This window comes from Amphiprion ocellaris, chromosome 11, assembly GCF_022539595.1.
Source record: "Amphiprion ocellaris isolate individual 3 ecotype Okinawa chromosome 11, ASM2253959v1, whole genome shotgun sequence".
Classification (NCBI taxonomy): Eukaryota; Metazoa; Chordata; class Actinopteri; family Pomacentridae; genus Amphiprion; species Amphiprion ocellaris.
The window spans coordinates 30040124-30055256 of record NC_072776.1 but is presented as its reverse complement, the minus strand read 5'-3'; the positions used below and the strand labels follow the sequence as shown (position 1 = coordinate 30055256).

Here is a 15133-nt window from a genome sequence, read left to right as displayed (position 1 = left end):
TGTGTCTGTCTCTCTAATTTCCTCTGTGTTTCACTTTAGTGCTTTTACAATTTTCTTCATTTATGTGATTCATTTGCTGGAAACAGGCTTTTTTTTCAGTCAATTTTTATATTTGTGACAATAAAGACAGCACAGGTGTCATTAATATAAATATTGATAGCGACAGTCCGTTTAATTGTGCCAGTAATTTGTGACAGTGAATCACCATCAGCCAGCCCCAGCACAGGGAAATGCAGTCTTTTGTTAATGCTACGTCCAAATTTATGACTCAGTTTAGCATTTTCAGGACAGACTGGAATCCTGTGATTATGTGTTTTATTTCTCAGTGTTGGACTGTTTCATGTTGAACTTTCTCATCAGGATAGATGCTGTTATTGTACATTTGCTCCTGCTTGTTTGTATTTTTGTGGTGGTCTACGACGGGCTGCAGGTGTTGTTGTGAGACCCAGAAGCTTTAACATCTAGCGCATGAGAAGGAGGCAGCCGAATTTCGTGTGGTTGCAGTCATCTTGTTTTATGTGGGCAGATCTTAGAGTAACCGCTGCACTTAGCGCTCGAGTGTCCTCACATGAACCCTGCTGCCGGAGCTGTGGGAATAGAAGATAGCCTCTCCAATATGTCAGGCTGCTGCAGCTGCTCTGACATTATCTGTCTTTTTCCGCTACCTGTGAGCTCACTGACTTTATTGCTTTCATAAACGACCACAGCACAACACCGCTTTGAGATGTTTCTTAGTTTAAGCCGTGTGTTTTGAGCAGTAAAACCGTGCTGTTCATTTTTACATCCTTCTGAAACACCCTGCTGATGTGAATGTGCCACTGAATTCCGACATATGGCCAGAATTTCACAATGTTACAGCTCTGACGTGCTGTTTGTGGGGGATAATCGGAAAAATGGAAACAATTGCTCCAGTAACATCCTGTAGTTCAACACTGGGTGTCCTGGGACCATTACCCACTGTGACTCAGCTTCTCAAGGGGATTATGCAGCTCAATGTCTGCTTTTAATCAGACAGTTTTCATGGTTTTTTTATTTTTAAAATTTTTTTATAGATTTTTTTTTGTGTTTTTTTGCAGCAACAATTAAAAGTAATTGCACCAGTTAGCTAGCAGCTAATTTACATCATTTGTCCCCTGGGCAGATTGACAAAAAACAACCACAGGACAACAGTTATGCAACAACACAATGCTTTAAAGTCCATCCGTGTGGGATAATGAACAGAATCCGTAGAATAAATATAGTAAATACAAGGGAATAATTGATGGTGGCATTTTTCTGTTGAGCTTAAGGATGATTTTAAACACTGCAGAGTTTTCTGAGTTTCTAATGTTTGTGGTGTTGCATTCCGTTTTCTTTTTTTTTTAAGAAAACAGTTTGTCCAAAGGCCGTACTTACGAACTGTAGTACTCAGTCAGCTTTGGTAGATGTTCTAATCTAACTGTCACTGCCCAGATCCTCTAAGAGGCGAATTTGAATTTGAATGCCATTATGGGACTACTTTGTGTGCAATGAGCCATATCTCTCTTAGCTTCTTGGGTGCCACCACTGGTTACAACAGGCTTCATAATCTTCAGTCCTTCAGTTTTTTAAAATTCTAAATATTATTGTTCCATCAGATTTTAGTATGCATGAATGTCTGTTGCTTATTGACGTGAAGTTGAATTTGAGTTGAATTGGGACATGGATTTGTCTTCAGCTATTAAAGTCTTGCTGTTTTTGGTTTTTGTTATTTGTTGTTGGGTATCAATTAAGCCAACTATTTAGCCTTATAAATTTGTTGCTGAATCACACTTGCTAAAATTACTTGGAAATAGGTGAAATCTGTATATTTTAAAGCAGCACTTAAGCTTGATTTATGCTTTTTATTAACTATTGGCTCTCACATGGTTGTCACACTGAGACAGTGGATATTTGAATGAAGATGAGTGTTTAACTTTCCCACGCAAGCTACATCCACACAAATACAATGCGTGTAAGCACAGTTTCATATTATATGACCACTTATGTGCAGGTGCTGGTGTAAACGTGAGGTAGGGGTTGGTTGCTTAGAGCACCAATGGAGAAAAGTCTGACCACAGATTTTCTTAACTACACACAGCTGCCAGCATCAATTACACTGACTGTAATTGATTATCTGTTTTGAATTAACGACCTGAAAATCAAAGCTGATGTTCATTACATGACAACAGCGTGACGAATCCAGGAATGACATGTAGTGACATTTAAAACCAGCCAGAAAGCGAACATGAGTTTCTGCGTCATTGCTTCTAAAAGCCTCAGTTTGTGGCCGTCTAGACCAGAACACAACTCCATGGTCTTTAGGCTTAAACGGGGTCAGTGGCTTTTACAAAAGTCTTTGTTTTTGGAGGGTCAAAACGAGTTGTGTTGACGCTGGGAGTAAACGTAGCAGAAGTTATGTGTTTTAACATGAAAACGCATTTATGCGGGTGTAGCCTGCAGGGTAACCGGGGGCTTTCTGAGCCTGTCGATCTGAGCAGAGGTCGCAGGGCTGCAGAGTCAGGCCTCACTCACCATGAATGGCAGCTGTGGCTGTGCCAGCTTTTTGAGTCCGGGTGTGTAAGCGGCCCGCGAGGCCCGGTGGGAATGTGTTAGCGGGGGGAAGGGAGGATGTCATGACCGGCCCTCGAGGATGGATTACGTCAACTTGAACCCGAGGCCCAAAGGAATGCTGAGCTGTCAAATGGTGAATGTTACTTCATAGGGCTGAACCCAGACAGACACTGACCTAGCTTTACTTGTCAGCCCATGCAAGCTTGTAATGGTTTAAAAAACACAAATAGTTGTTGGCTTCCATTTCAGTCTATTCCAGAATTAGAAAATATCACATTATAAATATGATGGTGCAATTATAAAATCTCAAGTAGTCGCCATATGGCATCCATGTCAGGACTTAAAATATTGTTAAAATGGAACAGCTGGCATATTGGGACAGTTAAGCTTTGAGTATCTCTTCATTGAATAAATAAAATAACCCCAGATCAATGCTAATGGGTCAATATATGAATGCAGGTCTTTTTGTAACATAGTTGACAGGTATCATAGTTGACATTTTTGCTGTTTTCTGGCCTAAAATCAACATGGCCGCCTATAACCAAACACCACGGTATTTTTACAGAAAGATTATTCTAAAATATTGCACATACAAGTGAGTAAAATAGACATTGAAAGTTATTTATAAAGATATTGTAGTAAACCTGTTGACATGCAATAAATCCACACTTGACTCACACACTACTTTATATTAAATAACTCAGAAAGCCTTGGAGTCTTGCCAGTTTTTCTTCAGGAGGAAATGACATCATGTGGAGCAGGTCATGTGATCTGGAATTAACACACTTCCTTTAGAGGTGTTTTGCAATGGGTAACTTAGTTGAAAGTCATTTCTCGGACAAAGATACAGTTTATTTTCCATATAAAATTTGATATATTGCCAAAAAAGAAATATCTGTCATGATTATCTCAACTTAATAAAAAGAACACAATCAAAACAATTTTTGAATAAGCTGATTTTATTATTGTTTAGCTAATTAGAAGGTGGTTGTTATTAAATTGGGACGGTTATTTAGCTGACATTTTAGTGATATCCAGTCATTTTTTATTAATAAGTGATTGTTTCTATAATAAATAATTATGGAATTTGTAAAGACATGATCATAATGAACATTAAAAACATTAGTTTATTTACTTTTAATAAAAATGTATGCAAGATATATCCCATGGACTTCAAAAGTCCTTCAGTCATATATTGACCCTAATGCTAATAATAAAGAAAAAAAATTTCACATTGGTATGATGTCACAAAAATGGGAGATCCCATACAGTAACGAAAAAATTAGATTTTGTGTGCATTAAAATGTTGACGTTCCATCTTTAATTGATCTGTTTTGACATGAAAATATACAGTGTCCTGTTTTGACATGGAAGATGTCCCTTTTTGTTGTATGTAAAAAGTGTTCTCGGGACATTTTTTGTTGGAGATGGAGTCATCAGTAGGGATAGACTGATTATCGATAATTGTCTGTAGTCACTCTGTGGTCTCAGAAATGTCTCTCAAGCAGCAAAAACTGAACAAGAAACACAAACCAGGAAATTAGCTCCTCTCACAGTTGCTAATGCTATGCTAACGGCTAGCGACTAAGTTAGAAGGCAGCCACAGATGAACCTGAAACAGAATCTGGAAAACAGTAATTAAGATCTGGACATTGGTGGGCAATAAAAGAGAACAAACAGTGAAATATTAAGAAAATGAAGAAGAATAGCAGATGTAACTGCAGGAGACAAACTGATCAATCTGAGTGGATCCCACATAGACAGAGGAGATAATTTAATCACTCCTGTTTCTGTTGTACATATGCAGTTATAGTCACCCTTGTTAATGAAGAAGCCTCGTTATGAATGACATGTTCTCTACTATCACATGCAGTTAAAACATTACATTTAATGTATATAAGCTCCAAATATCTGTTGTAGAACTTTCTTGATTATCAACGATCGGTCATCAAATCGTTGCTTCTGCATGTCGTAGTAAAAAGGTTAATGCTTATAGAATTGGGAGCTCCAGTGCTGGGATGATTTTGTATATTTGTTCCAGAACATAAACTTTCAGTGTCTTATACTCGCTGTAAGTAGTATGAACGGAGGGAGTAGTTGATCCTCTGGCTGCCTTCTGCTGTGTGTTGCTGAATCGCTTCAGTCTGGATTGAGGGAGGAAAGGGTGAAGGCAGAACAGCGAGGGGAGGGAGAGGGGGAGGGACCAGATAAACCAGGGGGAGGGCGATGGGGGAGGAGGGAGCTGGGGGCAACGAGTTCAGTCTGTGTGTGTGTCTGTGTGTGTGAGAGATGTATATGTATGTGCATGTGTGTGTCGCACACGGTCAGCAGCGAGCTCAGTGCTCTGCTGCTTCATACAGGAGAAGGCTTCATGCTGACATGCAGTTGCTATTGTTGTCATAGCTACACAGTGAGTGGCTTCAACTGGAAACTTGTTTGTTTTTTATTTTTATTTGCTTTTGTCTCTGTAGACTGTTGTAATATTGTGAGGGGAAAAAGAAAGAGAGAGAAAATAATTTGTTAACATGACAGCAGACTGTCGGTGTTGCAGCTCTGGGCTTTCATACATGTCAAGATATTTTGGATATAATGTTCTTGAAATCTTATCTTTTGTGTATCATGTTTCTCTTCAATTTTTGTACTGTGTACACTACCGTTTGAAAGTTTGGGGTCACTTAGAAATGTCCTTATTTTTGAAAGAAAAACATTTTTTTCCAATGAAGATAACATTAAATTAATCAGAAATATAGTTTAGACATTGTTAATGTGGTATATGACTATTCTAGCAAGAATTTTTAATGGAATATCTCCATAGAGGTACAGAGGAACATTTCAAGCAACCATCAGTCCTGTGTTCTAATGCTACATTGTGTTAGCTAATCATGTTGAAAGGCTAACTGATTATAAGAAAACCCTTGTAATGTGCAGTTATGTTAGCACATGAATAAAAGTGTGAGTTTTCATGGACAACATGAAGTTGCCTGGGTGACCCCAAACTTTTGAGGGATTGGGGTTATAATATAATCTTTAACTGCCCTTATACCCCAGTCTTTTGAGCTGCTGTAGCTGCAACTGCGGTGAATTTTCCCCACTGTGGGATCAAAAAAGTTGATCCTATCTTTTCTGCAGGCACAATTTAAGAATGACAATCATTTCGCTAAAATGTCACAATAAAGCGTCCCCAAATAGCTACGCTGTGTCCACAAACTGTGCAATCATTTGAAGACTTGATCTTTCAGGCAATATAACTCTTATATCTACATTCAGTTATTTCTGTGTCAATTTCTGTAGTGCTTTGGCTCTTGTTGGGTTAATGTGCTCTCTGTTTGTGCTATTTATGATCAGCCACAGATGGTTTTGTTTAGAAAGACAAAACATAGACATTGTGGTGGTTTTTTTGTTGATTCCTGAACTTTCAGATTCACTTTTTAAGAAATCAGAAATAAACTGGGCTGTTGGTTATTTGGATCAGCTGCTGTCACTTTAGTTTTAGTCCATTATTGCATTATTTTGCATTACACATCACTTGGTGTATGGACTAGTCTTGAATAAATGATAAATACCGTGGGCTTACCCTGGCCCTATGGGGGGAATGTGTGAATGCAGCTGTGAGGAACATTAATGGAAAAATGACCTTTGTGTGAAAGGAGCTTGAATGACTCGAATGCCGCCACTTTAACCTATTAATGAACCCAGCAATGTTCCATGTCCCATGTCTGAAAGGGGCTTTAGAAAAGTTAGTTGGCATCTAGAGCGTAAAGTTTTGCGATGTTCAGTGTAGCATGAAGCTTATCGTCTTGTAAGAGAAAGTGCAGAGTCAGTCATGAATCTATTGAGAGGATAGTTCAGTTTCTTTCATGTGGAGTCGCATATTGTGCTTTATCTATAGTCTGTGCATTACTTACAGTAGATGATGGTCTGCACACCAGTGAGTTTGGAGAGGTAAAGTAATTAACTGCAGCAAAATGTCTCCTAGCCACTTAAACAGAGGTCCACTCAGTGCATGCGGTATTTACAATATTTTCTCAGACAGAGACCTTTCCTAAACCTTGTCTCAACTGCTCAGTATTCCGACATGCAAACATACCCATATCATCCACTGTATTACGCTGCAGATTAGTCGTGTTGATCAGAGCTCCAGCAGTGTAATATAACGCTACAATAAAATGACCACTTATAGAATGGTTCAAAAAATGTAGTGCCCAAGGATAGGGCTGTGAGTGATCTAAATATAGCATATGCTTGAAGTGATACTGATTGTTTTATTTATGTTTTTTATAGCTGGACCTCTGTTTAGACGGTTAAAATAAATTTGCAGCAGACCTCAAAGCAAAACAGTTTTCCTGCGTATCAGAAGTTTCGACATCCCCAAAGGGATTTTAGCTGGCGCCAATGGTAAAAGGTGTAAAAAATGTAACGAAACCTCTTTTTTTTTAAACCCGTGTGCTTCATTTTTTCTTTTGAAATGATCAGAAATAGCTGGTAAAAGCATAGATTTCTGTCAGATAAGGTAACAGGGATTCACCAAGCATGTTTTCTGTCATTCGTAGTCACCCCCACCCCATAGGCCTGTTCTGAGCCAGGAAAAACCCTCAGCACATAGTTTAGTTTCCCTGCCAGCTGTCCTTTTATGCTATTCCAAACTGGGCTCGTGATAACTGCCGTCTACTTTCGGTAAAACTCTGACTGTAGATAAACACCTCATACAACCCCACTTCAAAGAAACTGTCCCTTTAATCAAACATACGACCTCAGATCATGTTTCATTTTCTTACTTTATCGATGTACCAGAATATGAGGAGCAGGTATCAAGCATGACGTTGCCGATCCATATTAAGTATAATTTCTTCATCAGTACCATTATTAAATGTTGTTATTCTGCTCTCGATTACAGTTCAGATCCATTTATTCAGTCACAGCTGCCTCAGTTTTTGGCACAGCAACAAATAGCTGTGCTGATGTGACCTTAAACGAAATTTTCCGCCGTCCGAGATGTACAGATGATCAGTTTGGGTAGCAGAGAACTCTGCTATCGGAGCCCTTTTTGGTATCATTATTGGAAAGACGCTTTTTTTGGGAAAAAAAAAATCTTTACAGCCCATATAGCAATACTGATTCCTTTGATCTGGGGCCATAGTTGTCTTGAGAGTAGACTAGACTGTCACTTGTGTTTGCAGACACCAGTATCTGCAGCACTGAAAATAAAACCTGAACTACAACAAGTAAAGGCTGCATTATACTTCAGCAATATCTTTGATTAATTTAAATTTCACAGACTGCCTGCAGCTGTTTGGACTGCAGAATCACAGTACAAATGTTATTTTTTCCCATCTTCTAATTATAAATATATGTTTTATGAAAGCACAATCATGTTCCATTTGTTCTAGTCTTTTCCTTGCTCTGCATCAGCTCATAATTTGCTCATGTAGTCTACTTGAGCAGGCACTTTTATCTGTGATTACCTGAGCAGATCAAAAATCTAATTGTGTTAATTTTGCATTTTACGGACTACATGCAAATCTAGGTTTTCCCTGCTGCAGCCCGGCAGTTGCAGCTAATGCACACAAACGTCTTTTAACACCATACCAGGAATGATCGAAGCGGTTGAGCAGTGTAGTTTATTATTTTGTTGTAGAAGTGTATTTCAGACAGCGATAATGAGCATAATTTCAACATTTCTATAGGCCTCTATAAGAAATTTTTTAACTGTAGTCCTTGGCCAGATGTTTAAAGCATCCTAAAAAGTAAATGGCAAACACAATCTACATCACAACTCACACACAAAACATGAAATTCTATATGAATTAAAATTATATGTTCATCTGTATTAATTCATCCAATTACAAAGCATAAAAGTTGCGAAACAAGCAAAAAAACAGCCACTATCCATGTTTTTTTTTTCAACATAGAGCCATTTTTGTCAGGTTTTAGCCAGAACTAAAGGAAAACACCAGTGCAAAAATGCTAAGAATTGAGGTTGATTTGAAGTTTTATCAGAAATAATGGGGAATGCACGGTTTCTCTGACTCATTGCCTTTACTGTACATAGCCTGATCATGCTTAGTCCCTCCTCAAACTCAATACTGAGCCAGGAAAAACCATGTTATTTATCAACTGAAACAGTTGCTGAAGGCTAATTTTGTGTCATTTTTGTATCATTTCAGCTGCAGCTTGTGGAAATGAATGCAATTTCACATTTTCAGCATCTGACTGGAATGCATCTCAAAGTATTTTCACAGATGGTTTCAAAAATGGGATTTAAATCCAGTTTTTAATGCTTTTCAGTTGCGCTTACACTGTTAGCTGCAGTATTTACAGTCATGCATATCTGAATTATCACCGTATTATCATCAATGAAGTCTTGAGTCATACTGATGAAACTATCTGTGATTCCAGCTGATTAAAAGTCAGTATTGCAGCAACAACAATAATACTTCTTGGTTTTTTCATCTAAATATTTGTGTTCAATGTGTCACTTTCTTTGTCCATTTCCAGGGCAATCAAGGCATTCCAGGAGGTGCTTTACATCGACCCCAGTTTCTCCAGAGTTAAAGAGATTCATCTGAGACTGGGGCTCATGTTTAAAGTCAACACAGACTACGAGTCAAGCTTAAAGGTAAATCTGAATGGTTGCAGAAATGTGCAGTTTGCATGTATGGAATTTTATAGAGCTCACAAATTCACAAAAGAATTGGATTTCACTGAAAGCACTAAATCTTACACCCTGTCATGGTTGTAATTTGTTGATGTAATTTGTAGTGTAAATTACAGTGGTTTTGGTGAGCAATGAATTGTTTTTACCAAGCAGTTAGGAAATCACAAAGGCTGCAGTTTAGATGGAACAGTTTTTCAAATTTGTGCCATCCTTGTTGTTTTGATGGTATCTCATGTAGTAATGCTTCATCACTTTTAGATCACTAAAGGCAACACTTCAAAAAAATGATATCACAAATCAAATGGCAATGTCTGCCACAAAGTTGCAATTGGATATTTTCCCCATATCGTTGAGCCATGATTTATTTTTACCTTCACTAAACTGGTAAAAATATTTTAGAGTTTGGATTAGATTAAATTGGTGTCATGAGGCTCCAAATTGCAGCAGAATGGACACATTTCGTAGCCATTTTTATTTAACAAACAAGTATGTTGTAGTGCAGCTGCAAAATAAATGGATGTTTATAACGAAAGTGACGAAAATATCTTTTTTATTGACTTCAGCAAGTTTATTTTCATTCGTCATTGTGGTAAAAAATGAAAAGTGGGTCAACTGGCAATTTTTAATGAAGTATCTTGTAAAATGTTGGATATATGAAGGTAAAAATTCATAGATATCTTTATAAATACCCATATTTTATGCTGTAGAAAATCCAGGTCAATCAGAGGAAGGTCGAGCTGAAGTTCTGATGGTTTCTGATGGACTGATAATATTGAGAAGAAAAGTATTCTCGGCTGTGGTCTAACTCATTTTCAACATGGATTTAGCCGTAGGCATACTGGCAGCTATGTGCAAACTATCTTGATACTGTTGTCATAGCAACATTTGCGCCAGGTGCAGTAGTACTAGCAGCTAATGTCGGAGCCCCGCTGTTAGCGTTTGGTAACCTGGCAGTCTCACTCTGCTTCATGCACACACAGCTGATAAGCCACGAACTGACGGTCAAAGTCACCGGAGACAGAAAGTGCAGCTAAAACAAGAAATATGTGTCCTGACATGAGCGGTTAGCAGAGTTGTCTTGGCTCGGGGAATCATTTTCCACTCACGCCGGTGTGTATCGTAAACCTGATGTGCAGCCGCAGAAGCCGTCTCACTGCCTAAATAGACTTGACCTCACGAGTCCTTTAGTTGAACAAAGGCCGGTGGATCATCTGTCCCGTCTGTCTGCACACTTCTGACACCTGTGAGCCTCAGACGGTAACGACGAGCTTTCTGACTGCAACCTATGGATCTATTGTTGTCTGAGAATCTGGGAACCCTTCAGGGTTAGACGGCTACCTGATCCCGGGCTTTGTGCTGCTCCAGACATTCTGTTACACGAGGTTTTATTATGTATTATCTTAATACGGTGGAATACTGTGAAGCCCTGCAGGGCATTGTTTTCTATATAAAGACCACGTGGTAAAGAGAATAATTCCTATTAACTATGTAACTGTCTAATATCTTTACAGGAGTTTATCGTTATTGTGGTTATTATTATCTATTAATATTTAAATTTAAATCTCTGACACAGTTTAAACAGTTTTAAAGGTTGACTGGTTGATCGATATGCTCTCCTCTGAGAAAAATCTCATTTGTCGGACCGTCTGTGGTGTTATGTTCAGGTTCGGAAAAGCTCTGTATCAGCAGCCTTCCTGGATTAATTCATTGTTTTTGGCAGAGTAAGGTGCCACCTACCTGTTTACAATGCTGCCTTTTCACAACTTTGAGCTGGTCCTACCTGATGGAGGCTCTTAGGTTGAACTTATTTAATGTTTCCTGAACATGTCCAGCTCCAAACTAACTGACACCTTGGCAAAGAAGTCATCGCTGTGGCTGCATTTTGTTCAGACCAGTGGACTAAACTTTTTGTCAGTGTTTTACAGCTCAATTATTAAAAAAAAAAGATAAACTTTTTGATCCTTTACCTGCGAAATTCAGACATGCAGCAGCTAGATACAGTTAAATCACAGTAGGAAACACGACAAGAAATGCAAAATGTCAAATAAAGATAAAAATAAAGCTTTATTAAGGACTAAATACACCTTTCACAAGTACGTATGGCATCATGGATAAATGTACCTAATGTACCTTATCTCATTTTCTGTTGTTGATTAATTGGTCGATAATTTTTTTAATTAATCACATAGTTGTTTGGTCTATAGGGTGTCAACAAATGATAAAAAATGACAGTCATTGTCTCCTGAATCCCTAGATGATGTCTTTAAATGTATTATTCTGTCCACAATCCAAAAGATATTCAGTTTATGGTCATTCAGGAGTTACAAAACTGTAAAGTTTCTGTGTTTAAGAGGCTATATGCAGAGATTTTCGAAAAAAAATTACTCAAATGGGTTATTCGATTATTGAAATAGTTGTCAATGGATTTGACAGCTAATTGATTCATCGTTGCAGCTATAATTATATTTCCAAGTGTCCAGTGATTTCGAAGTGAATGAATGCAAGTATTGTTCAGTTTACTGTCATAGTGGAGGAAAGAAACCCGAGAATATTCACATGTAAGAAGCTGGAAAATGAGTCAAACCAGTTCATCAGTTATGAAAATATGAGACAATGACTTTTGATAGTTTGGCAACTAATCAATCAGGCGTTGCAGCTCTACAAAGCATAAAATCTCAAACCAATAGCATAACTTGTGTGTGTTCTACCTCAATAGTTCTTGTGCTGGATCACCAGTTAATATATTTTCAGAAATCATGTTCATATGTTATTATCTTTTAGTGTAGAATAACCAGGTTAAAATGATGTAACATGCTGCAAATTCTTGCTTTTTATGATGATTAAGAATTCATTTATGCTAATAAGGCTGCAGGCAGAGAGCAGTCGGTGCATGGTGGAACATTTAGTTCTACAGATGACGTAAAGATAGTAGGCGTTATTTTCTTTGGTTTGCGACAGCGCAAAATTTAATTGCAGTGGATTGCATCTACCAAGCATTCACAATATTTTGTCTGCACTTTAACAGCTACATTCTAAATACGTCTGCATGCGTCTCGGTGCTACAGTACCCAGCTAAGCAAGTTGCACGTGCTGCACGTCCTCAGTCTGTCTTGGACGCTTCCCCTCCCTCCCCTCTCGTTCCTGGATCACCGCCATCGACACACACACCCACCAACACAATCTCACACACACGACTGGCCCAGTTATCTACAGGGAGGGGTGAGCAGCTGAGATTGAATAAAGGTAGGAGAGAGAGAGGGGAAATTGTTAGCGGAGACAGTTTTCTGCAGATGATGAGTGTGGGGAAGCAAATTGGATTGAGGAAGCTGTTATGCTTCCCATTTTTATGAGGATATTTTTAAGCTAATTAGGAGCCACCGGCTGCACTGCAACTCATATACCCCCAGCATGCACAGACAGACTTCATTCCATCAGTGGCGGCTAATTTAACCAAAGTCAGATGAGGAAATGAGGTTCCTGCACTGTGTGTCGCAGGTGATGAGTCGGCCATCTCTGTAGAGCCACATAGATGAGCTTTTAACTGAGGAAGGGGGCGAGATAGAGGGGAAGGAGGGGGGGAGACGAAGGGAGAGGAGGTGTATGCCTGCCTGTTCTAGCTTTGAGGTATTGTGTGTCATCTCTCTGCACTCTCCACTGCAGCCGTCTGCTGAATAGTAATCAGTGACACCAGGATAGAAGAGGGGGAAGGAGGGAGGCGAGAGGGAGAGAGAGAGGGAGAGAAAGAAAGATAGCAGAGAGAGTGAGGAAGGCGAGACATGGGGAGGGAGGTGGAATGCCAAGCTGACAATCCTGCTGCATTATCTGCCTGGTGGTAGAGCAAGTGTGAAAGGAAAGGAAGGGGAAAGGATAGAAGAGGGATCCACAGGAGGATGCTGAGGGGTTTCCAGGAGGAGTGACATGTGAAAGCGGTCTAGGTAAACGCGTTTATGTGTGTGTCTGAGCGCTGACATTAAGGCATGTGGCTGTGATGAGGGATGTTTGGTGGCTCGTCGCTCTGCTTTAAAAGGGAGTTTATTCTGAGCAGGCTATGCACGTGCGAGCGTGGCCCTGGGTGAAGCATGAAAAGGAGCATCCAGCTGGACGGCGTTTGATTTTTATCTGTCTGACATTGAGCGTCTGCTGTAAGTGTTGGTGATTGCAGCTATCGTTTAGCCTAGATGGCAGATACTGATATTTGCCTTTAAGGTTACAGCATTTTCTCTAGAAATCCTCTACAGCTGACCGGTGGCAACAGCCAGTACAGTGTGTTCCAGTGCTGTGTGCTAGATTGGTGTGAGCAGTTCCTGGTTTCAGGATGAGTTTTTCCTGACCCAGATACTACTGAAGCCTTTTTACATGCATTGAAAGCAGCATGTGGCTGCATTAGTAGCTGCAATGGAACCTGTCACCTTGAAGCCACCTATGGATCAAAGTGCTGCAGGATCAAACACCTTGATGGAATTTCTTTTTTTTTTTTTTTTAAAAACATCTATCAGGTCTGTTTTGCATATTTGTGACACCCTGAAGCACTACTTTAATCAGAATAATAGAGGCTTACCTACATGTCACCATCTGAGGGAGGGATTAGAGTTGAATGGCAGCCCTAAAGGGGTCAGGAGAAGCCAGAAGAGACACCTCCAAGCCCTGCCTTTGAAGCTGGGCGGTGCACCCACAGGCTAATCTGATCAGTGACCCTGGATGGAGATATTTCCTAGTAGTGTGCCACGCCTTGTTAGCCCGGCTAAGCCTCTGCAGACAGCTGCCTTACCCAGCAACCCTGCCTTTAGTTCAGATGATGGAACAGGATGCCATTAATACCTCTGGATATCAGTGTCTTGTTTTGTTTTCTGGTTGGGCAGGAGAGAGGAGAGGAGGTTGGAGCAAGCTGAGTGATCCGGAGATATCTACGGTTCAGCCCCTCTAGCTATCAGTGTGCTCTCATGTTACGGTCACAAGGGTTCATTCATGGTTTGTTGTGAAACTGTCAGGGCTTTCAATGAAGCGAAAGAAAAAAAACAGCTTTTCTCCTTAGTTTCCTGAAAAGCATAAAGCCTCTTAAACAATCCAGTACTTTGTGTCCTGACAACTGTAATTACTAGAAGGAATTAGGTGCAGTTCATGTCGATATTAGACTGGCAATCTTGCTAAAGTTCATGCATCTCCATTCATAATAATACTTTTTCTCTCTCTGCAGCATTTTCAGCTGGCTTTGATCGACTCCAATCTCTGCACTTTGTCCAAAGCTGAAAGTAAGTAGCACTGCTCTAATTATCACAGCCCACTTGGAAAGCAGCCATATGCTGCTGTGCACTGTAGTCTGAGATTTGATGCACCACTTTGTCAGTGATATATGGCACATATTGAGAGGGCATAGGAATATTCCTACAGAGCAATTTCTCCTCTCTGCTGCTGTTTCCCTGCTGACTCTGCCCAAGACTGGGGTTGCCTAGGAGACAGCACAGGGAGAGAGAGAAAGAGCTGGAAGTGCTTGCAAGCACATTGCACAGACACACTGTGATTTCAGATTACATGTACACTCTGGGGAAAGTGTCGTACTCCCCCTCCCATCTGTGCTCCATACTGTTGGCAATCTGTACCCACTGAGGTCCACAGGGTAAATGTGTAATATCCCACGTCTTTTGTAAACCCTAATTCTTCTCTCCTTTTTTTCTCTCCACAGTCCAGTTCCACATCGCTCATTTGTATGAGATCCAGGTAAGCAATAAGTTAAAATTCATTTTTATTCAGTATAATTGGAAGCTCGAAATGTTGTGCATAGTAAGTTAATCCATAGGCTTTAGACACTTTAGGTTAAGAACAAAGGTTAGGTGCTGTAAATGGTCCAGATCTGGAATGAAGAATGCTCACAGGGTCTAAGAATCAGGTTAATTCCTGGGTAGATTTTCT

General features: G+C 39.7%; 1 protein-coding gene across 3 annotated transcripts in view; it reads left to right on the top strand.

The window, feature by feature from the left end:
* kdm6a (lysine (K)-specific demethylase 6A) overlaps nucleotides 1-15133 on the top strand; it is a 68360-nt gene that overhangs the window by 14957 nt on the left and 38270 nt on the right. For 2 of the 3 annotated variants that reach the window (XM_035944877.2, XM_023263136.3), the window contains exons 6-8: nucleotides 9067-9187; nucleotides 14421-14475; nucleotides 14907-14941. In XM_035944877.2, coding sequence (XP_035800770.1) covers nucleotides 9067-9187; nucleotides 14421-14475; nucleotides 14907-14941 — 211 coding nt within the window. Of the gene's footprint in view, nucleotides 1-9066; nucleotides 9188-12977; nucleotides 13162-14420; nucleotides 14476-14906; nucleotides 14942-15133 lie in introns of those variants that run through there. The other variant, XM_023263138.3, reaches the window with a different exon arrangement.